Raw genomic sequence first — 23,562 nt, 5'->3', positions numbered from 1 at the left:
AAAATTTTGAGAACGTTTAATTATTTTTGTACGTATTTTGAACACCAGATCTAATAATTCTACTTCAAATATATTTAAAAAATTTAATTTGTGACCCTGTTTATCTATCTAAAACCGTCTACACACGCTCTGACAACCTGACAACCTGACCTCCTGACACGACAAAATTCCGCGACGATTTTTGTTCGGGTCGGCTTTATAGGCGAGCGGCACACCCTTAATTTGAGGCTTAGAAATCGAAAAAGCGACCATGATAGGTGAATGGCAAATTTTGTTCATTCTTTTTGTTTTTGAGGTCGCTAAATACGAATATGAAGTTTATTTTTACCTGAATTTGTGGAACATGTCCAAAAATCAAATTTTATGCAAAAATACAAAAAATAAATTTTGATGATTTTCAACTTTACCTCGCTGTATATTTGGTCGCTTAAATATTTCCTTTTGAAAGTTTGACTGTGTCATGTGCTATCTTTGGAGTGTTTAGATAACAAATAGATTTGTCCAAATAACTTTTTTTAACTTTGGGGGGTTTTTGGGGAAAATACCGCTACCCTCCAGCCAGACCGGAATTTTTGTATTAGGCTATCATGGAAGAGTTACCTGAAAAATTTTCAGCTTGCCTAAAATATCTACTCAAATATGTCTCACAGCTTTCAGACCAAAACATTTTTACATTTAAATAGTTACTTAAATTAAGGTAGGAAATAATTAGTTAATAATTAAGTTAGGTCGGAATTAAATGCTTTATATACAGGGTGTAAAATACAGGTCATAAATTGAATCACATATTTTGGGACCAAAAATAGTTCGATTGAACCTAACTTACCTTAGTACAAATTTGCACATAAAAAAAGTTACAGCCCTTTGAAGTTACAAAATGAAAATCGATTTTTTCGAATATATCGAAAACTATTAGAGATTTTTTATTGAAAATGGAGATGTGGCATTTTTAGGGCATTAGTATCTTAAGAAAAAATTATAGTGAAATTTAGACATCCCATAAAAACTTTATGGGGGTTTTGTTCTTTAATCCCCCCCAAACTTTTGCGTACGTTCCAATTTCATTATTACTGTAGCACCATTAGTTAAACACACTGTTTTAAGAACTTTTTTGTCTCTTAGTACTTTTTCGAAAAGTCAGTTTTTATCGAGATATTTTGAATATTTTTCAAATCCACCACATATTTGTATATGGTTAAGCGGAGAACATATCTAAGCGACCACGATCGCGATCGCGTCCACGATCGCGATGGCGATCTCGGTTTCTGTAGACAGCGAACACATCGGCGCGATAGCGACCTGCGATTTCATTAGTATAAAATTATTCAACAATACAGTTGGAAATATATTATAGTACATACAATGTGCGATTTACAAGAAGAAGAAGCATTGCTTGTTGCAGTATTGTTGGATGAAGAAAGGCAGTTCAATCAAATTCGAAGGTATGTAACATAATCAATTCTGAAAAAGAAAGAAATTTAATTAAAGGTATAGGGCTTTTCAACAATTCTCATTTGTTTCGAGCTTCTATCATATGTCGTATATTAATATTATACACGGATTATACGTCATATGACAGAAGCTCGAAATAAATGAGAATCGTTAAAAAGTCCTATCCGAGGGCGTTCTATTTTTTTCCATTTAAATATGCAGTTATTTGGGTAGTTTATTTTGCAGAAAAAGAAGAGATGTTTGGGTACATGATATTAACCTGAAGCGGAAGCAACAAGGAGAATTTCATAAATTGTACCCGGAACTTCGCAGAGATGAGAATCGTTTCTATACATATTACAAAATGAATTTTGAAAGTTTTGATGAAATTTTAGATTTGATAAAAAATGGCATCACCAAACAACAAACAAATTTTAGGGAACCAGTTGATGCCACAGAACGACTAGCTGTTACTTGAAGGTGCTACAAAATTCTGCATGCTTTTTCGTTGCAAATCAATGTTATAGAGTATATAGAGTATCAATGATTAATAGTATATAGATAGTAAGCATATTTTTTATTTATTCGTACAAAATACGTTAAACAAATTATTCGAATATATCAAATGTAGAAGGAGCGAAAATAATTTTTACAAGAAAACTTATATAAAAATAAAGATATTTATATTTTTGTAATTCTGCGAGAAAAATTCTCATATGGCTGTTACTAGAATCATCTTGTCTGTCATTGTAAACATGTTGTTCATCGTTTGGTGAATGAAGAGGTAAATTGGAGGATAAAGGAGATGACCTGAAGGAATTACTTGTTCCTGGTCGCATTTCTGCTTGCTGAGATAACTTCTCTTCCATTATTAATTTAGCTATCTGATATTTGATGAGCGTCTGACGTTGTGGTGATAGTTTTTTAACGCCCGCTGCTTAACCCCGATATACTAGATCTATTTCGTCAGCACTTTCCTCACAATTACTGTGCCGTTTATTTAAAAAGATATAACTTTATCATATCAACTGAAGAGTATTGAATGTCTTGCGAAAGTTTTCTTTTGGTACGTAACTTTTCTGTTTTTTTGTCTTGCTCATGGATCATCTCAATCGATAAGTTTTCTCTGTTAGAGAAGCATCGTTCTGCGTAGTGACTTCTTCATTAAGTAGTTCCAGTGATTCTGAAAGCCCAGGATCTGAGACATTGGACTCTGTTTGAGCAAACTGCAGGAAGGGTCGGAAAGCTTCCATATGTTGTGCCCAAGGCCAGGATTTGTAGCGGGTAGTAGTCTTCGCCTGCTGTCCAGTTCTAGTCTTTTCAGAACGGGGGTAATTTGCATAGCAGTCTCTCAAATTCTTCCAGCGTTTTTTCAGATCTTCACCTGTAAAAATTAAAATAGGTGATTAATTAAAAATATCCTTCGGTAGTAAATTTGAAAAAATTTTGATAAACAAAAACGTGATAGAATTAAAAAAAAATTTTTGTTTTAGATTTTTAGCTACCGGTGATTCATACAAAACGATTGGGCACAGCTTTCGGTTCGGATTTTCAACCGTTGCAACTATTGTGGATGAAACATCTGAAGCTATATGGAACCGGTTACAACCGATTTATATGCCAGAGCCAACAGAAGAAATATGGGAAAAATCAATCCTAGGCTTCAAAAACGTATGGCAGTTCCCCAATTGTTTAGGAAGCATAGATGGCAAACACGTGACCATCAGATGTCACGAGAAGAGTGGATCAAATTACTTTTCCTATTTAAAAAAAATTTCCATAGTTCTTATGGCAATTGTTGAACCAGAATATAAATTTATTTGTATAGATGTAGGTGGTTATGGTAAAAATAGTGACGGTGGTATTTTGTAGACAACGGCTATGGGCAGAAAATTTGCAAATGAAACCATGAATATATCACCCAACAGACCATTAGCTGATGAAAATGAAGAGATTCCATGTGTATTAATTGGCGATGAAGCTTTTACACTAAGCCCTTACTTAATGAGGCCATTTCCTTATAGACAGGCACGAAATGACAACAGCAAAGAGAGATTTAATTATCATCTATGCAGAGCCCCACGCGTAGTGGAAAATACCTTTGGAATATTGGCACATAAATGGCGTCTATTTTTTAGACCACTAGAAGTTAAAGTTCAAACAGCTACAAAACTTGTGAAGGCAGCATGCCTATTGCACAATTTGCTGCGCACAAGAAACACTGACGAGCAATTTTTGCACTTACAAGAAAACTCTAATATTCCTTTACCAGTAGTTGATAATCTGGCGGTTGACGGAAGAAGAGCAGTAAACGAAGCTTTTGAAATACGTGAAAAATTCGTTACTTATTTTAGTAATTTATAATTCCAAACAAATAAAAAACAGTACTTACCTTTTATATTTAATTCATTTCCAATCTGATCCCAAATTTTATTTTTAATACGCACGTTCTTATAATCTGGGTGGGACATGTCGAAAAATATATCATGTTTTTTACAATTTCAATAAGTTTTTCGATATCCATTTTATTTGAAACGTTGCACCACTGCTGAGTTCTGAACGCTAACTAATTATATCGCAGCGATCGCCGTCAAAACGCTGCACAAATTCCTTTGATCGCCAACAGGTCGCGACAAGTATGTGCGGATCCACTTGATTGTTTGAGACGAGTCGTATCGCGATCGCGATCGTGAACGCCATCGCGTCGAGATCGCGTTGGTATGTTCTCCGCTTTAAGTACGATTATGGAGACTTATATTATTAGTAATAATAGGAAAATTTATTTATGATTTACATTTTTAGGTATATTTTGAACCATATTAAAAAAGAAGCCACATCTCGATAAAAGGTGGCTGTCGAAAAAATACAAAAAAGCAAAAATTTTTAAAAACACTGTGTTTAACTAATGGTATCGCAGTAATAGTTTAATTGGAACGGACACAACCATTTGGGGGGTTTAAAGGAACAACACCCCCATATAATCTTTATGTAATCATATTAAAAAAGTGGCTGCAACTCAATAAAAACTGCCCTATCGAAAAAATACCAAGAGCCAAAAAAGTTTTAAAAATATTGAATTTAACTAATGGTATCACAAAAATAATTTAATTGGAACGTACACAAAAGTTTGGGGGGTTTAAGGGAACAAAACCCCCTTAAAATTTTTATGGGGTGCACAAATTTTACAATAATTTTGTTTAAGATACCTCTGCCATAAGAATGCCACATGTCTATTTTCAATAAAAAATCTCTAAGAGTTTTTGATATATTCGAAAAAATCGATTTTCATTTTGTAACTTCAAAGAGCTGTAACTTTTTTTATGTGCATATTTGTACTAAGGTAAGTTAGGTTCGCTCGAACTATTTTTGGTCCCAGAATGTGTGGTTTAATTTATGACCTGTATTTTTGTTACACCCTGTATACTTTACACACTTTGAAAGTACTTTTTTTAATTGAATACTTTGTTTTTGTGTGTACAAAACAATACTTTTACAATAAATTCTAGTTTATATGATTGGATTTTAAAAAAAAAAACTAAAATAAATTAGGAGTCCAAAATAATCAAACTTAAAAAAGTTAACAAAATTTTTGTTAGAAATTAGATAAATAAAACTAAGCAAAACTGGGAAACCCTGAATACACTAGAACCTAGTTCTGGTCTTCTACACAAATACCCTTTAGATAAACAGTTCGCTAGGTAAACAAGAGTTTCCAAGAGATAAACTACGTAATTTCTGGAATGGGAATAATTGATTAACTGGAAATGCGGTTTGCAGTCCTGGTAGTCCCTGTTTCATTTTAAGTTTAGTCGGAAGTTTTTTTGAATGATGTATAAGATTTTCTTCAGTACAGTAAGTTATACAGTATAGTCCAAGACCTGGGAGCGGATTTTGCTCGTGATAAGTAATATGTAAAAACTATACGGGGATTCGTTGAATTAGTTGTGTACATAACTTTCCGAACTGGGCGGAAACTGGTTATAAAGGGTCAAAGTCGCGGTTTTTATTATTTTTTTTTTTTGTACGCTCATGATCGAGATAGTGGACCAAAATTTGGGAATAAATAGGTTATGACGTAATTAAGTAAAATCTCCAGGGGCGGAACGCTGCGTGGCCGACAAAGCTGTGGGGCAGGGGTGAATATAAAAATTATAAGGGGTTTTTTGTATCGTTCCTGATCGAGATAGTGCACCAACATTTGGGAATAAGTAGACCATGACATAACTACACATACACATTAAAGTAAGAGGTAAAGCGGTAACGATTCATTTTATTTAGGGTGCTAAATAGGGGAAGATTTTCACGGTTTTTTTAACCAAAAAAGGAGCCAACTTTATATACAGCCCAACTCATTTAGTTTTGTTTCTAGAGACTTTTATAAAAAGTAAAAATAAAGTTTTTTGAACACTGAAAAATTGTAATCAGTTTTTCCAGAAAATTGATTAATTTTTTGGGTATTTCACGTTGAAATATTCGATTTGGAATTTGACGAATAAGAACGTATTTTTCATGAACTACAACTTTGCTTTTACTAGGTTTATAGACTTCATTAATACACGATTTTTTTTTTCGGTTTTTTATAAGTTACATTTTTTCTAGGTAATTTTTTTTTCAATAAAATATTTATTTTTTGAGTTATTTGCAAATAACCGCCTAAAAATGTTTTTTTTTTCGAAAAATCAACATTTTTAATCGCCAATAACTCGAAAAGTGTTGACTTACGTAAAAACTCCATAGAACTAAAGGTGCTTAGAATTAGTCAATTTATTCATTTCCGGACTTATTTTAAACGCGCCGTTTTCACCCACGAGAAGGGGTGAATGTCACCCCTAAAATAAAAGCAACCAACGGCACAAATTCAACTTTGAAGTGAAGGGTAAGTAGAACCTAAAAAAATTTCATGCAATTCGGAGTTGACCCTGAAAATTACCCTCCAAAACGGTCATTTGCTGGGCTAAAACTTATATAAACTACAAAATTTATTTAGTAAACAAAATATACTCGCTTAAAAATAGCAACAATTTCATATTTCTGAGTCTTTTGTTAATAGACCAGGGCGCATCTGTAAAAATATTAGTACATTTGGACGTTGAGAGGTGACTCAAATTTTTTTGCAGAAATTGCTTGAAAATAACTCAAATAATACTATTTGAGTTATCCTCCCTCTCAAAAAGGTCCGGAACATTGTTTAAATAATAAAAATGTCAAAAAATTAAGAAAAAATTTGATTTTTTTCTTCGTTTTTTGATTATAACTTTAAAAGTATTCATTTTCGAGAAAAGTTCTACTAACATAAAAGTTGCGTAATTAAATTTCCTATAATATAGAATTGGTTAAAAATTTAAAAAAGAGTCACCCTTGTTGAAAAATAGCAATAATTGCGAAAAAACCATACAAAAACAAGTATTCGCATTTTACGTTTCTAAACCATTTGTGATACACTTAGGACCTTCATATTTCACCCAGATAAACTTTAGGATACAGTAAAACAATACTGTAAATTTTATTAAGGTCGGTTTAATAGATTTTGAAAAATAGATTTTGCAATCCAGCTTTCGCAAAAAAAATTCATTTTTTCAAAATGTTACAGGACTGAAAATAAAGTAGGTAGCAAGTTGAATTTTTTTTTGCTTATAAGAGTTTATTGTACCTTTCATTTGCAATTTGCAAAATTAAAATCGTTTAACTACCACGGCGTCAGGAATTTTTTTAAGTAAGCATTAATTATTAGTGCTGCGCGCAGGACAGCGGATAGTTTGCTCTGATTGGGCATTCCAATGACCCTTGATAAGGATTGATACATTTTAATCTTTATTACATTTCGATATAAATAAATAAATTTGTTTATTGCAAAATAAAAACACATACTCTATCCTTTGATATAACACTTTTTTTAGTAAAAACTTTCTTTGTTCATATATTTTAACTTAGAGAATAAAAGTTTATTATTTTTAAACATATGCAATTGTTTAAACAATATTTCACAAACAATAATAAAATTAGTTTGATTTTTGTGGAATTAAAATATTAAAATACAACAAAATATAGAGTAAGAAAATAATATATTAGATAAAGATATGAAGAAATTTTGGTGGAAATCAACTTGTGTGAATCGAACACCGTTGTCCTGCGCGTAGCACCAAAAATTAATGTTTATTTAAAAAATTTCAAGACGCCGTGGTAATTAATCGATTTTAATTTTGCAAATTGCAAATGAAAGGTACAGTACATTTATATAAGCAAAAATAAAAACTCAACTTGCTGTCTGCTTTATTTTCAGTCCTGCAACATTTTAAAAAAATGAATTTTTTTGGGTAAGCTGGATTGCAAAATTTATTTTGCAAAATCAATTACACCGATTTTAATGAAATTTAGAGTGCTGTTTTACTATATCATAAAGTTTTTCTGGGTAAAATATAAAGGTCCTAAGTGTAGCATAAATGGTTGAAAAATGTAAAATGCCAATACTTGTTTTTGTATGTTTTTTTCCGCAATTATTGCTATTTTGCAACAAGGGTGAAAAATTTTAAACTTTTTAGCTAACCCTATATTGTAGGAAATTTAATTACACAACTTTTATGTCATTACAACTGTTCTCAGAAATGAACAGTTTTAAAGTTATAATCAAAAAACCAATAAAAAAATCGAATTTTTCCTTCATATTTTGACATTTTGATTATTTAAACAATGTTCCGGACCATTTTGAGTGGGAGGATAACTCAAATATTATTATTTGAGATATTTTTAAGCAATTTCTGCAAAAAAATTTGAGTCACCTCTCAACGTCCATCTCAAATCAGATGCGCCCTGGACTATAAAACATTTTACTAAAAACAATAGTCATTCAAAATTATTCACAACCAATGTGCAAATACTATTTAAAACACTTTTATTTTAGAGAGAAAACACCGATGAAAAAATAAACAAATAAAATCTTCAAATATGCATGTAATTGCGAAACTTTATCATTATCCAGTTATGGGTATCGGTTATTATTCATTTACCGCTAAGGAAACAGAATCTATAATTTGTAGTAATTTTCAAAGCACGCTAGGTATTTGTTTGCTAAGATTTTCAAGTGCTTATTAAGTATACGAGATTTATTGTAAAAGTTATATTTAAAATTCGCTAAATAAGGGTTACATTAAAACAGAACGTTTTCGGTATAGAAATCCATCATCAGTGTTACTGAAACGCCCTAAAATAAGTATAACCTCATTAGTTAAGAAAAAGTTTTAAAAAGTTGACAAAGTAAAGCTTTATTTTAGATTTAAAAAAATAGTAAAAATTTAAACTTTTCTAAATTATTTTTCTTACAATCTTGGATTTGTTGTAAACGTTAGTGAGCGTCAAGAAGAAGAGAGCAGAAGGTACTGGGTTCTTTCTGTGGTCGTGAATAGACTAATTTCAGGGCTTTGTTATGGAGTTTTTGGTTTAAAATTTTGTTAATTGTTTGTTCGTTATAGCCATTGTTTACTGCTATTTGTTTAATGATGTTCAGTTCTTTCTCGAATCAGTTCTATCCTAGTTCTGCACTATCACATATACTGGCAAGATAACAACAAAAATAGCCGGATACATAAAAAAGAAAGGAATAACACAAGCTTTCAGGACTAACAACAACTTAAGCAAATATATTAAGAGCAATAAGAGCCGAAAGAGAAAACAACTACAGAGTGGTGTTTACAAACTAAGTTGTGGTGACTGTCTGAAAACTTACATCGGTCAAACTGGCAGAACCTTTGACAAATGGATAGCAGAACACAAAATGGCTTTCAACAATAGAAAAACAGACATTTCTACATACGCACTTCACCTTCTAGATCATAATCATTCTTTTAATGAACAGTTTCAAATTCTGCATATTCAAAGGAAAGGCCGTAAGCTATCTTTATTAGAATCTATGAAAATTAATAAATTGAAAAATACTAATATAATTCTGAATGACCAACTCGAGACAAACAGCTCGCTACTCCTCAACCTCTTCAGTTAAAGACTTTAAAAAGGCAAACCCTTAGTAATCTAAATCACTTGAGAAAGGCACTCTGCCGAAACAGCTGTAGTCACATAGTTGTAATAAATTTTGTGAAAGTATAGAAAACAAACATTTTTCAGTGTTTTATTGTTAGATAAAATGAACTTCCATCAAGTAACTGTCGAATCCAACAATTATTATTCTAAAATTTTTTTCTTGTATTGTTGAATGTGTTACAATGGTAGGGGAGACCAAGCGGGAATTTTTGCTGTTAATCGAGCGCGTCAGCTCTGGTACCCTGCAGATGTACCTCTACCATATATTGGCTCTTAACGCAGGGAAGTTCTTAACCCGCCAGTGGTCGCTATATGAAATGTTCTCTCACGGTTTCAGAAAATTGCGCACAACTTTTTTTCTGGGGAATTATACGCGCTGTAGTTCCTTCTAGTCTCGTAACTATCCTCCCTCGACAATCTAATAGACTCGTCCGCTCAGATAGTGACTCAGTTTAGTTAGTATCACCATATTGTTGAGTCAGTGCGCTTCATGTGAGAGATTCTCTCATCAAGCGACCACCGGCGTCACCAAGTGTGTATAAAAATTAATTTTATTTTCCCCCTTAAAACCTAAAATAATATCCTTTTATGATGTAATAAAAGGCGCCGTGGATGTGGTCGATGATATCAAAATCCTATATTCTGTTTCACGGGTTAGTTGTAGATGGTCACTTACCATATATTTTTCAATGTTAAATATTTGACGGCGTTAATAGTCACATTTTATATAAAGATAATAATAATAAAACAGAAAAACGTTGTGTCTTTTTAAAGCAAATGGCTTTATTGTTGAAACCTCATCTTTTTTGTAAAATTTTGTAAAGAAAGGCAAAAGTTGGATATGTGAGAGAAAATCTCACGCGCGACCACTCGCGTAACAACCTACCTAGCGACCAATGCCGGGTTAACACAGGGAGCCCGAAAAAAAGATCTATTCTTAAAAATACTCGAAATTGTCAGATTAAGATAAGGTAAGTTAAGTACATGCAAAAGAGTGTATATTTAAAAAATCTGACGATTTGAGCTGGGCGTAAGGCAATGGACGAGTCAAAGATTTCACAAAAAAGCGAATATTTCGCGAAATGAACATCAGATCGAAAAACTAAAAAATACTTCTTCAATATTTTTAAAAAATCTATCGAATGGTACTAAACATGACCCCCCACGGCGAGGGGTGGGGGGTAAATTTAAAATTTTAAATACAATCCCGAGATATTTCGCAAAATGAACATAAGATCGAAAAACTGCAAAATACACTTTCAAAATGTTTTTGAAAAATCTATCGAATGGTACCAAACACGACCCCCCACAGAGGTGGGGTCGGGGTTACTTTAAAATCTTAAATGGAACCCCCAAATTTTTATTGCAGATTTGGATTCTTTACGTAAAAATAAGCAACTTTTATTCGAAACATTTTTTCGAATTATGGATAGATGGCGCTATAATCGGAAGAAACCATTGTTGGAAATTGAACATTAAATTAAAAAAATGGAAAGCCCCCACTAAAATAGAAAATTTTACTTAACTTTTTTAGTTTTAGGACCTAATAATCACAACCAATAGGTCCCCATAACGCTTGAGTGACTGCAAATTTAGCATACTTTACTCCCCTACCATAAACGTGAGCATTAAGAAAATTGACAACCATAGACAGACTTTAAAGCGTAGGTGCTATTTTGAACGACAGCCGACAGCTTCATCGGCGGCAAGTTCCAGACCGTTTGCTTTTCAAATAACTTCTAGCTGCGTATATCTGTCTAAAGGTTTCAACTTCGTCGTCCAAGTATTTTCGAAAGACATTTCTCTTTGGAAATGAAATTTCGCGAGAATGCCGACGACTCGACGTCAAATGCCGTAAATATGTGAAATTTGCCAGAACGCGATGTCGGCGTCGTCAGCAACGGACCAAACTAAGACTTTCACTCTAGGCCAGGCGTTAACACTAAACAGACACCAAAAATGTTATTACCCAAAAAGACCAAAACTGGCTATTTTAACCTAAAAAATTTTATTGTTACTGTTATTGTTGTTATTGTTGTTTAATCGTATTTAATTGTACAATGTACCCTGTGGTGATTTCTATGTTGTATATTTTTTTAATTTATAAAAATTACACAGCATTGCCAGAGAACGGCAGTTATCGCCAGCGACACACAATACCCCTACACGCGGCACTATATACACGAAATTTTCGATTTTCTAAATTTGACTGAACTGAAAATTGGGCTAAATCCCATCTTAAAGTTTAGGAAAAGACTTGCCCATCCATATTTAGGTCCAAGGGTGTGGATTTTACGGCCCTTCCCATTTAGAGTCTGTTTTTCGTTGTCGTCCCGAAAACTCAAAAATTTCAAAAATTTAAGTTTGACCGTTGCAGCTTCTGATAGTACTGATCATTACCTTTCCAACGCATCTCTAATTTTGAAAATCGGTTATACCATCTAAAAGTTACCGAGATCAGAAACTTTATTCAATGTCTGTTTAAAAAGGGGAAAATGTTTTTGGAAACGTACTATGTATGTCTGTATGTGTGTGTGGAAAAGTTACATCGATCTGAATTTTTTTTTCTGTGTTTCAAGCGGGGGTCAAGGCCGATTCAGAACCGGTGTAGTTTGCGTGACTTTTGACCACCCATAAGCATAGTGCTAGGTAGATACAAAATGGCATATTTTTTGGGCGTATATATTTTAGGATCAAGGAGAGGCAGGAAATACACCAAATCAATAGCGTTGATCTAAGCTTTCAAATGGTGCCTAAGCGGTCAAGATCATACCTACACACGGCTCAGTATATCCGAAAAACTGAAAAATTAAACTTTGAAAATTTTGGTTTTTAGACAATTACTTAAAATTTCAACCTACGAATTGCGTCAGTAACTGAGCGTTTGTAGGGAGACTCTAACGCATCTAACGATGTGTACCAGATATCTATGGAAATTCGAATTTTTAAGTTATAGGCTTCATAAATATGATCAAATCTATATCTTATGGGAAAACAGTTTTTCAAGCTCAATATATCCTGAGATACCTTCAGTTATCATACTTGACCTTGGATACATCAGATATTACTTTTCTTCAATATGTTTTAAATTCATGTTTAATGATCAAATTCGGTTAACACGTTCAGAAGTTATCGACCTCAAAATGTATAATCCATTTAGCATTATCGCCGAAATGGTTTATGTAGGGGGCTCTAGGTGGGCCGGCGTAGCTAAGCGGTAGTGTGGTTTGCTCGCGTGTTGGTAGGCCGGAGTTCAAATCCTACCGCCGGCAAGAACAACTAGACATTTTTAAAATGTTTATAGGCCCCAGGTCGACTCAGCCTGAATAAAATGGGTACCTTGGGTGTAACCAGGGGTAATAATAGGCGGTTAAAGCGTAGCACTGACCCTGTTACCTTCCTTAGGCCCTAGATATAGCAGATTACCCTGCTATACTCCCAAAGCCACGTGAGCGGTATAAAACGGGAGACTATTATTATTATTATGGTTTATGTAGTTGTAGTGGTTACAACGCTAAATTTGATTGGGCAATCCGAGATCATTTGCAGGCCATAATTATTAAGATGGCTAGGATATGAACTTGGATTGTCTTATCACAAGGATGGTGTCGTAACTAATAGATCATTTGGGAGAAAATGCGACAGAGACCACCATTTATAACGCTTAACCTGTAATCGAGAAACATTACATTCAACTTCATACAGTTAATTTTTAAAAAACTTTGAAATCTCCTGATACTAGAATAAAAACCGCTAAACACCGTAAAAATGACTGGCGCATACAATATTCCAGCTACAAAAGAGCTGATATGAATATTACGTGGCGCGAAAATGCACGCGTGTTAATTTAGATATGTTAATATGACCTTAACCCTTAACTACAGACATCCGGTATTTTTTACCGGCGGGCATTCCCAAAATGTGGACTTCGTGGTAACCTCACAACTTACAAGTTCATGTGTCTCTGTACCTCTCGGGCAGTTTGTATAACAATGCTAGTCAAAGCGTGTATTGTGTATTGTCAATATTTTCTTTTCTGGTACACATCAAAAATCTTAACCGGTAAAAATTACCGGATGTCTGTGTTAAGGGAGTATTTTTATATGAGTACTATATTTGTAAATCTGAAATGTTTACATTATTTTTTTGTGTCTTTGGGGAAAAAGTAAAGAAATGGACTGTGGAAGACATCCTGGACCTTCAATGAAGGTTAAATTTGAAGATAAAAATTTTGAGGCCACTTTGCAAAAATGGAATTGCCATTTAATTTTATTACAATTTTACCCCTTGCAGATTTTTTTTCATGGATGTAAAAATTTTCGTGGATGCTATTTTATATTTCCTTTGTGATTCTATGTTACGTTTATTTGTTAAAAAAAAGTTAAAATTTTTGTCCATAGCATTTATGGCCGTTTGTTTCAATAGACCAAAAATGTTACCAAAATTCTGGTTTAATAGATTATTCTTCAAAAATCTTGTCATTATATGATTAAAATCACTCATTTTACCATTTTTCCCATATCTAGAGACTCCATAAAAACACATAATGCAAAAAGTTTTTGTTTTTTATTATTAACTTTATATTTTGACTCTATTTTATAATTACCGGTAAAAAATACCGGGAGTCTGTAGTTACGTGATAATATTGGGATGTCCGTAGTTAAGGGTTAAAATAATTATAATACATGCAATAAACTAATATTTAGATATTATTTATTAATTTATTTCAAATATATCTTATTGTGTCCTGTTTTAATGAAACTAACGCGACAATTCGATGAAATAAATAGTACATTGTTTACCGGGTAGGAAAAGCTTAACATTCCTGGACGACTGTGAAGATTGCTAAGTCGAGGCGCAAGCCGAGACTTAGCCACACAGAGTCCAGGAATGTGGCTTTTCCTACGAGGTAAACATACTATTTTTCCGCAAATCGTTTAAAATTCGACAGATATTGATTGATTTAAAAAAAACGCGATAATTTTATTCCCAAATAAATGGTGCTTTGAAATTCCTAATAAAATTACTTGGGTTACTATGGAAACGTATTGAGGTTGAATTGTCAAACTTGACGCTTATAAATTTAACACTAACAACTGTACGGAAATATCATTTCCTTACAGTAAGGAAATGACATTTCCTTACAGTAAGGAAGTCCTGACTTTTTCTTCAAGAAATTTTGACAGGAATGTCAAAATTTCCTGGCGATTTGCGGAAAATTATTTTGACATAATATTCGAAAGTCAAATCGGTAGACAATAACAGTCGTTTTGAATCATCGTATCTAAACCAAGATCGTCGTCATGCTAACTAATTATATTGAAAGTTTGGTTTTGACAACCTTGTCAAAGAATTAATTTGTGTATGTATTTTAATATTAATTAAATTAATTGATTAAGATCTGGTAATTTTTTAAAGACTCTTAGAAAAAATATTGTTCCTGACTCTTGCAGAAAGTCTCTTTTCCGCACTCGACTGCTTGCCAAACTCCCGCTTCGCGTCGTTCGGCAAACTGCAGTCGCGTGCGGAAAAGAATGACTTTCTGCACTTGTTAGGAATACAGCTATTTCATTGTAATGGAAAATCAAATTCTTTTAGTTTTATTTTAATAGTTATTTTCCTAACAAGTGCAGAAAGTCATACCTTTCCGAACGCGACTGCAGTTTGCCGAACGACGCGAAGCGTCGAAATTAGTAAATAAATTAGTAAATAATATCTAAATATTAGTTAATTGCATGTATTATAATTACTTTAAGGCCATATTAACTATCTAAATGAACACGCGTGCGGAAAAGTAAAACGCGTGCGGAAAAGCAAAACGTGTGCGGAAAAGTAACACGCGTGCGGAAAAGTAAAACTTTCTAAACTAAAACGCGTGCGCGAAAGTAAACATTTTTGCACGCTCGTAGAAAAAATCGTTTTCCGAATAACTGGAAACATGCAAATACACCCATCTACTGAAACCAAGAAAGGACGGAAAACGCCCAGAAAGATATAGGCCAATACCTTTATTAGAATTCCTAGGAAAAGTACTGAACAAAATTATCTACTAAAGGCTAAGAGAGCATGCAGAAGAAAGAAGAATAATACAAGAAGACCAATCGGATTCAGAGGGACTCGGTTCGGATTCGAAACAGATCCAAGAACAAACCCAACCCTATAAGCAGACGCAAAACCGACGCAATTGATCATCTATACTCAGCCACAAGATCCACCAAGAGTTAAACTCACGATGACAGAAAACGTGATCCAATCATAAGCTGAATAACGGCCTGTCTTTTCGTTTGTTCATGGAGACAGAAGTATTATAGGGAGACCCTTGGTGAACAATGGTGCTTGAACCGGACGATAGTGCTTGTACCGGGTGATAGTCCTTGGTGATAGTCCTATACTGGGTGATACTAACCGTACTAGAATTTAGATGATGGTACAAGTTTCCATACCTACCAGACGTTGGTCTATTTTCTTGTTTCGGATGGGAGGCGGAGAAGAAGGCCTAGTGATAAAGTAAGTTCAGCGGGACGATGAGTATTATTTATGGTTTTAATTACATATTTTTGTTTATTAACTTATCATTGCCTTCTTGTATATTAACTTCTCTTAGTCATAGTCATGACAGTGTAAAGGTATAGGAATTAATGCCTTAAAAATTCGTTTCTTTCGCGTCGCTCGCCTTGGTACCAATGCTAACGACCCCAGGGTTGATTCATTATTAGTTTTTTTTTAGTTTTGTTTTATAATAACAGTTAATTTCTTACCTACTATATTTTAGCATTCAGGGGGCGGGAGATAGTGAATTGACAATTTCTGGGGAGAGAGACATGGATTAGCGGATTTTACTAGAGCCAAGTTGCCTAAATATTGTAACTGGGGGGAATATTATCGGATTTTACATATTGATGTCTGTCGGAATAACCACCTGTCAATTTTTTTTTTTTTTTGTGTGACAAACATTAAATGTTGTGAGTTCGAGGTTTGTCTTGTTATTCGTTCTCTTGCTGGGTTAGGGAATTGTCACGACTGTCTCCACTTGAGTAAAGCCGAAGGCCGTAAAGGTTGAAGACCCGGGACAACCGAAGAACGAGAACTACTTTTTAGCAGGTAGGTTATCTAGTGTTTAAGAATTGTCGCGTTGTACGCCGTCCCAGTTTGGAGTTCCACGGCAGAGCTTGGCGAGACAGAACTTGCAGCATCATCTACCTGGAAGATCCTGGAGAGAAGATAAACAGCGTGTTATAGATTAATCGACGGATATACACGGCAAGATAGAGTAACAAATACAACCTTCAGAGGAAGGCTCCACAATACACCACTGAGGGAGGTTTCTGATAAAAGGAAATTGAAGTACTTTCAACAAACCAGACACAACCGCTCAATGAGTCATATATAGACGATGTACAAAGAAAAACATCGTGTTATTGACCATCTGATAACTGATCAGATTCTAGCCAGGGGGTTGCTAAAGACAACAAATTAGGAAGGTAGGTACGGAAGGTAGGTACGGTACCGAAAATAGTACCTACAGAAACAGATTTCCAGGAGTTCAAGAACATCAATAATACGAATAGTATGCGGACAATATTTGGACAATAGTAGAGTATATTAAAAATCATTTGAACACAGATGTTTTGATGTCAAATATCTTCAAGTCTACAAGATGCTAATGTTGCTACGATTAATTTTATATATACAATATTTACAACATTATTGTCGAACCAGGAACTGGTCTACATCACACGAGCCAAGTGTGGAACTTCCCTTTCTTCTGTTTCAAAGGCGGTTCATACGCTTTTCGGGTAATTTGTTTTATTTGGATGGATTTGACGATTACTGGCTTAGTTATTTCTGTTCTGGATGAGTCATAACTCGGATAAGATCCTTAAGATTTTCTCGGTACAAGCCGTTTGAAAATTTCTGCGGCATTTAATTGTGTAAGAAAATAATTAAAAACAATAACGCCGACTGAAGGGGTAACGGCTGTCATCATGGTGTTGTTTAATTAAAGAGTTTTAGGTCATTTAACATTTGCGAATATGAAACACAAAACAGATAATTTGAAACATAAAAGTTCATGAACAACCTTCTAAAAAAAAGAATGAGTGTGTACTTTGTATGCACGTAAGAAGTTATATTTCTATTATTAAAAATTAAATATACTTTTTCTATTCTCATACTTTAATATAATATTACATAATTATGATCTAATTACTTGTATTTATCATAATGAGCTTCATTTGGATACAGATTTTCATTATGATACAGATTTTTAACTAATACAGATTTTTAACAAAGGAGTCCCTGGTGAATATGTAAAGATTGTGAGGGATATGTATGAGGGAGTAACGACTAGTGTTTGGACAGGTGTGGGAGCGACTGATAAATTTCCTGTGAAAGTAGGATTGAACAAAGGCTCGATGCTTAGTCCGTATTTATTGTCATTAGTTTTGGACCAGACAACAGCGAAAATACAGGGTAACATTCCGTGGTGCTTAATGTATGCTGATGATGTCGTGTTAGTAAGAAATAGTGAAAGAGACTTAGAACAAAAACTGGAACAGTGGAGACAAGCTCTGGAGGAAAAAGGTTTAAAACTTCGTAGGACAAAGAGAGAGTATTTGCAATTTTCATTTAAAGATGGAGTTACTACAAATAAAATGGTATCTTTGGATGGTGAACTGATTGTAAAAAGCAATAGTTTTAAGTACCTGGGATCAGTATTACAGAGTAATGGAGAAATAAATAGAGATGCATGCAGTAGAATTAGGGCTGGAGGGATGAAGTGGAAGGAAGCGAGTGGTGTGTTGTGTGACAGAAAAATTCCAATGAAGCTGAAGGGAAAATTCTATAAAACAGCCATACGACCGGCTATGATGTACGGAACTGAATGTTGGGCAGTGAAAAAGCAAGAGGAACAACAAATGCATGTGCCGGAAATGAGAATGCTTAGATGGATAAGTGGAGTCACAAAAAAAGATAAAATTAAAAATGAGTATATTAGGGGAAGTCTAGGTGTGGCACCAATTGATGCCAAAATCAGAGAGCATAGGTTGAGATGGTTTTGTCATGTTCAACGTCGAGACGCTAATCACCCAATACGAAGAACTGCTGAAGTGCAGATTACTGCAAGGAGTAGGAGAGGAAGACCAAAGAAGACGTGGGGGGGAGACGATTAGGCAGGACATGTTGATAAAGGGGATTAATATTGATATGACCCAAGATAGAATTGTATGGAGAAATGCAATTAGAGAAGCCGACCCCGCATAGGGATAAGGCAAAGAGAATGATGATGACAGATTTTTAACCAATAGAATCTCGATATGGCATTCGCGATGAAGGTGGCACATGTGCACTATGTGCAGTGACCAATGGCGAGTCAAATACATACGCTTTGACAGTTCTTAATATGTAAACAAACTGACTAATTTAAAATTAAACCTTTTTATGAAAATGTCTGGAGACCATAGTAGTGCAGTCACTGACGGTTTTCACCTCCGATTTCGTTGAACCTCCATCGATCTTCATGAAAATTGGTGTGTAATTAGAGGATACCTCAAGGAACAAAGTTGACATGATGCCAACTTGCGCTTTTACCCTGGGGGTGGATGCCACCCCTTCTCGGGGGTGAAATTTATTTTATTAAAAATAATACAATAAGTCGATAGAGGGACAAATTATAAGCAAAATTTGTTATATAAAGTTATTAAAATAAATCAACACTTTTTGAGTTATTAAAGACCAAAGATTTTATTTTTTCGTAAAAAAATGTATGTTTTAAATCGGTTTTGCATGTATAAATCAAAAATTATAAGCTTTTAAAAAAAGTTATTATTACTGAAATTGAAGATAAAAAAAAATTTAATACATTCCTTACATAAAGAACTAAACTAATGTTAGTTCAAAGTGAGTTATTGGCAATTGAATGTGTATTTTTTTCGACGAGTACTCAAATCTAAGTATTCAAGATTAAATAACGGGAAAACGATGCAATGTATAAAATATTCTTGCTAAACATTTGCCAAAGTACTTTGGAATACCTATTTAATGAGCTTCAGAACAAGGTAATAGCGTCAAAATTAAGCAAGTTGTAATGAAAATAAAAGAACCGTTTCGAATTTTTTAGGAGAAAGTGAAAAATAAAACATACGCCATTTCCACAAAAATTAAAATTTATAGTAATCCTTACAAGGACTTCTTTATATTAGCATAAGTAATGTTTTCGATAATTTTGACTGGTTTAGAATGCATATTTTTGAAAAAAAGATATAATTTTAAAAAATCATAATTTTTAAAATTATTGTAATTCTAATATCCTTTTGATAATAACTCCAAAAATACTCAATATACGTAACAAATTATATGTATATAACCATTTTTTTGTTTTTTCTATGCCAAATATTTTACCTGTTTTACTATTTCTATAGGGTAAAAAATAACCGAGATAGAAAGGTTTAAATCTTAAATTTTGCTTTGGGAACCATGCAACCGGGGTCATTGAACCTTTACTTTTTAAAAAAGTAAGGGGTATAAAACATTAGGTTCAACGTGCTTAAATAGCACTTGGAATTAACTTTCTAACAGTTTTTAGATGAACCTGATATCGTAAACACGAACGGAGTTATTAAAAAAAAACAATAACATTTTTTGGAAAAATTTTTAAAAGATAAATTTTGAAAAAAATTTGTAGCATAAATTTTAACGCTATCAACATATTCGGGGGCTCATTTAATAGATATTTTTAAGTACTTTGAAAAATGTTTAATAAGTTTATGTTATAAAATGCATCAATTTCTCGTTATTTTAGCTCGAATACTTACGAGTTTTTTACTAGCCGAAAAAAAAATATATTCAATTACCTATAACTCACTTTTAGTTAACATAAAAATGTTTTTGTAGTAAGCGGTTTATTTCATTTTTTATTAGCTTCAATTTTGATAATTATAACTTTTTTGTAAAAACTTACACTTTTTGAGTTATTGATGAAAAATTGGTTAAAAACATGCATTTTTCTCAAAAAAAAATAAAATCTTTGATCTTTAATAACTCAAAAAGTTTTGATTTATTTTAACTTTATATAACAAATTTAGCTTGAAATTTGTCCCTCTATCGAAATATGGGGTTATTTTTAATAAAATAATTTTCACCCCCGAGAAGGGGTGGCATCCACCCCCAGGGTAAAAGCGCAAATTGGCACCATGTCACCTTTGTTCCTTGAGATATCCTCTAACCACTCACCAATTTTTATGCAAATCGATGGAGGTTCAACGAAATCGGAGGTAATAGCTCATATCCACCTTCAGTGACTCCACTATAGGTATATTAAAAATGTATCCTCAAATTCATTTTAATAATTGTAATATTGAAAATATAAATGTATCAACAAAATAATTCATTTAACCATATAACTACTTAATTTGTTTGCGTAACAAAATTTATAAATTTGCATATATTTTTTGTTGTGAAGGATCATGGAAAAAATCGTGTGTACAATTTGCATTTAATTATCATTATGAAGCTCGTGTTCTATAACTTGCCGCTAGGTGGCTCGTTTCGTGTCCGTCATACTCGCTTCATAATGACAGGAATTATATTGGTGGTAAATAGCAGCCTGATTTTTGCGTGAGAGGTTTAATGAAAGGGTAACAAATCAATTGGAAGTTCTGTCCGACAAAATACATGGGACGTTCTCGTAATCTGACATTCCAAATTTTTTAAACTGTTTCACATTTAAAACTTTCCCTGTTCCAGTGTTCCCGTACACCAAAGTTTGTCCGACTAGACACCGTTAAGCTATTAACAAATTTTCAGCTTGCTATTAATAAACTTTTATTTTCGTACGTGGCATTCAGGCCTATTATACATTATGATCACATACAGTCGGAAAAATGAAAGATTTTCCATGAACGATCACATTAATCACTTATTTTGTATTTGCTGTCTTTTTCTATAACAAACGTTTCTTATTAATAGAAAAAAACAGCAAATACAAAATAAGTGATTGATGTGATCGTTTATGGGTAATCTTTCATTTTTCCGACTGTATACTTTTTGCGCATCATTTCTGTGTTTTATCAAAACGGCCAGTGGTTTTTTAAAAAATAGTTTCGTTTGATTTTTTAGTCATAAACATTTAGAACATCAACTAAAATCCAAAGCGTATTAAGGACATATCTGCTAGGATTAGCTTTAAGTGGCAAGTATAATATTTCCTTTTCCAATATTGACGGAATGCTGCAATCTAGTGATCTGAAACCCAACCAAACATTGAAATCGAGGGAGAAAACCATCGCACTCTGTTTGCGTTTACTTTTGCGGGTTTAATCCGTGGTTAAATACGGAGATTGGAAGACACCCACCACTTAACTTTGATGAATTTGTCATTAGGGAAAAGGTCTCTAAAAAAGGGAAAAGGGAAAAATCAAATTTGGGAAATTAAGACAGATGTTACCTTTTAGGCCTAAGTTTAATTCCCGATATCACTTATTAAAAATAATACAATAATAGCCAGCAACATAAGGAGATTCATGATTTGGAATTTACAGCAATTGCTAAAAGAAATTTATTAATTTTTAACAAATTTGTATAAAAACTATTAAGCCAGTGAATGGCCGTTTTGGAAGGTAATTTTCCTCATCACAACGGATTTTCTTGAATATTTGGATTTAGGTTCCTGTTACAGCATTTTATTTTGAATTGGATCCCAGGGTTGTTTTTACACAGGGGATGAAAACCTTCCATTCTCCTGGTTGGAAACCATACGTTCAAGATAAGTCCGGAAATAGATATACTAAATAAATCTAAGCAACGTGTCCTCATATTTGAGGTATTTGAGAAAGAAAATTTTTATTTTTCAACAAAAAAAATAAATACGTTTTTAGACAGTTTTTCGCAAATAAATCAAAAAGTAGGTATTTCATTCTCAAAATTTTTGATTAAGTTTGACAATTAATAACTTTATTATGTTTACTCCGAGTTTCAAGATTTTTGCATCAGTTTAAAGGTACATGTATTGATGTGGTTTGTAATTATTCCGGTAACAAAAAATTTTTGCTTAGATGGCATTATACGGGGGTGAATGGAAATATTGCATTTTCTCCTAACTTTAAAAAATTCTGTGGAAAAATTGGAGGGCTGATTTTATTTCATACTCTCTTCTTATTATCTTGGAGGTATTTTGTTTTTTGATTTATCGCAATATCTCTTTTCTTGTAAAAGCTGTAAATGAAAACACTGCTTTGAAGGTTTATTTAATTAAAAATATCAAACGCACTAAAACTATCAACAAAATTAACAATAAAACAATTCAGTAGCGGATATCAATACATGTACCTACCAACTGATGCAAGAATCTTGAAAATAGGAGTACAAATAATAAAGTTATAAATTGTCAAACTTAATCAAATTTAGGTGGCGGAATTTTGTGCCGGTGAGTGTATAAAAGAATATAGCAAAAATATAACTTGTAAAAAAACGACAGCGAAACAGCAACGAAAATAACCATTTGACGAATTTGACCATAAAAGGACGTCGTTTATCAATTGTGGGGGTATACGGACCGACTGAGGATGCAAAACTGGAAGAGAAAGAACAATATATCGCAACTTTAGAAGACACCATAATACAGCTCGGTAAAAGGAGAGAACTTTTAGTTTTAGGCGATATGAATGCATGAGTGGGCAAAAGAATAAGAAATAATGTCACTGGAAGGTATGGAGAAGAAACCCTAAATAATAATGGCGAGCGGTTAATAGAACTTTGTACACAATATGAACTAAAAGTCATGAATGAATTCTTCAAACACAAAGAAATACACAGAAAAGGCAATATTATATTCAAAAAACAATAAGGCACCTGGACCTGATGAAATCCTTTCAGAAATACTCAAACTACTAGATGAAAGGGGAATTTCAGCACTACTTAAAATATTTAATTTTATTTATGAAACTGGTTGCTATCCTCAGCAGTGGTTGCTCTCTACATTTATTCCCCTACCCAAAAAAGTCAATGCAAAAAGATTTGAGGATCACAGACTCATTAGCCTGATGAGTCACACTTTAAAAATATTCTTAAAAATACTACATCAAAGATTATACAAAAAATGTG

At 33.2% G+C, this 23,562-nt stretch overlaps 2 protein-coding genes across 2 annotated transcripts; both read left to right on the top strand.

The window, feature by feature from the left end:
* The first annotated feature begins 1,362 nt into the window (after positions 1-1,362).
* LOC126891574 (uncharacterized) lies at positions 1,363-3,303 on the top strand. The gene is made up of 2 exons (XM_050660750.1): positions 1,363-1,442; positions 2,925-3,303. Exons 1-2 carry the CDS (start codon positions 1,363-1,365, stop codon positions 3,301-3,303), a joined length of 459 nt encoding a protein of 152 aa, XP_050516707.1.
* Positions 3,304-3,339: 36 nt separating this feature from the next.
* LOC126891573 (uncharacterized) lies at positions 3,340-3,795 on the top strand. The gene has a single exon (XM_050660749.1). The coding sequence runs from the start codon at positions 3,340-3,342 to the stop codon at positions 3,793-3,795; it is 456 nt and encodes a 151-aa protein (XP_050516706.1).
* Positions 3,796-23,562: the final 19,767 nt, after the last annotated feature.

The sequence above is a fragment of the Diabrotica virgifera genome, chromosome 9, assembly GCF_917563875.1.
Source record: "Diabrotica virgifera virgifera chromosome 9, PGI_DIABVI_V3a".
NCBI lineage: Eukaryota > Metazoa > Arthropoda > Insecta > Coleoptera > Chrysomelidae > Diabrotica > Diabrotica virgifera.
Note: the sequence above shows the minus strand (reverse complement) of the source record. Positions and strands in the feature narration are given on the sequence as shown.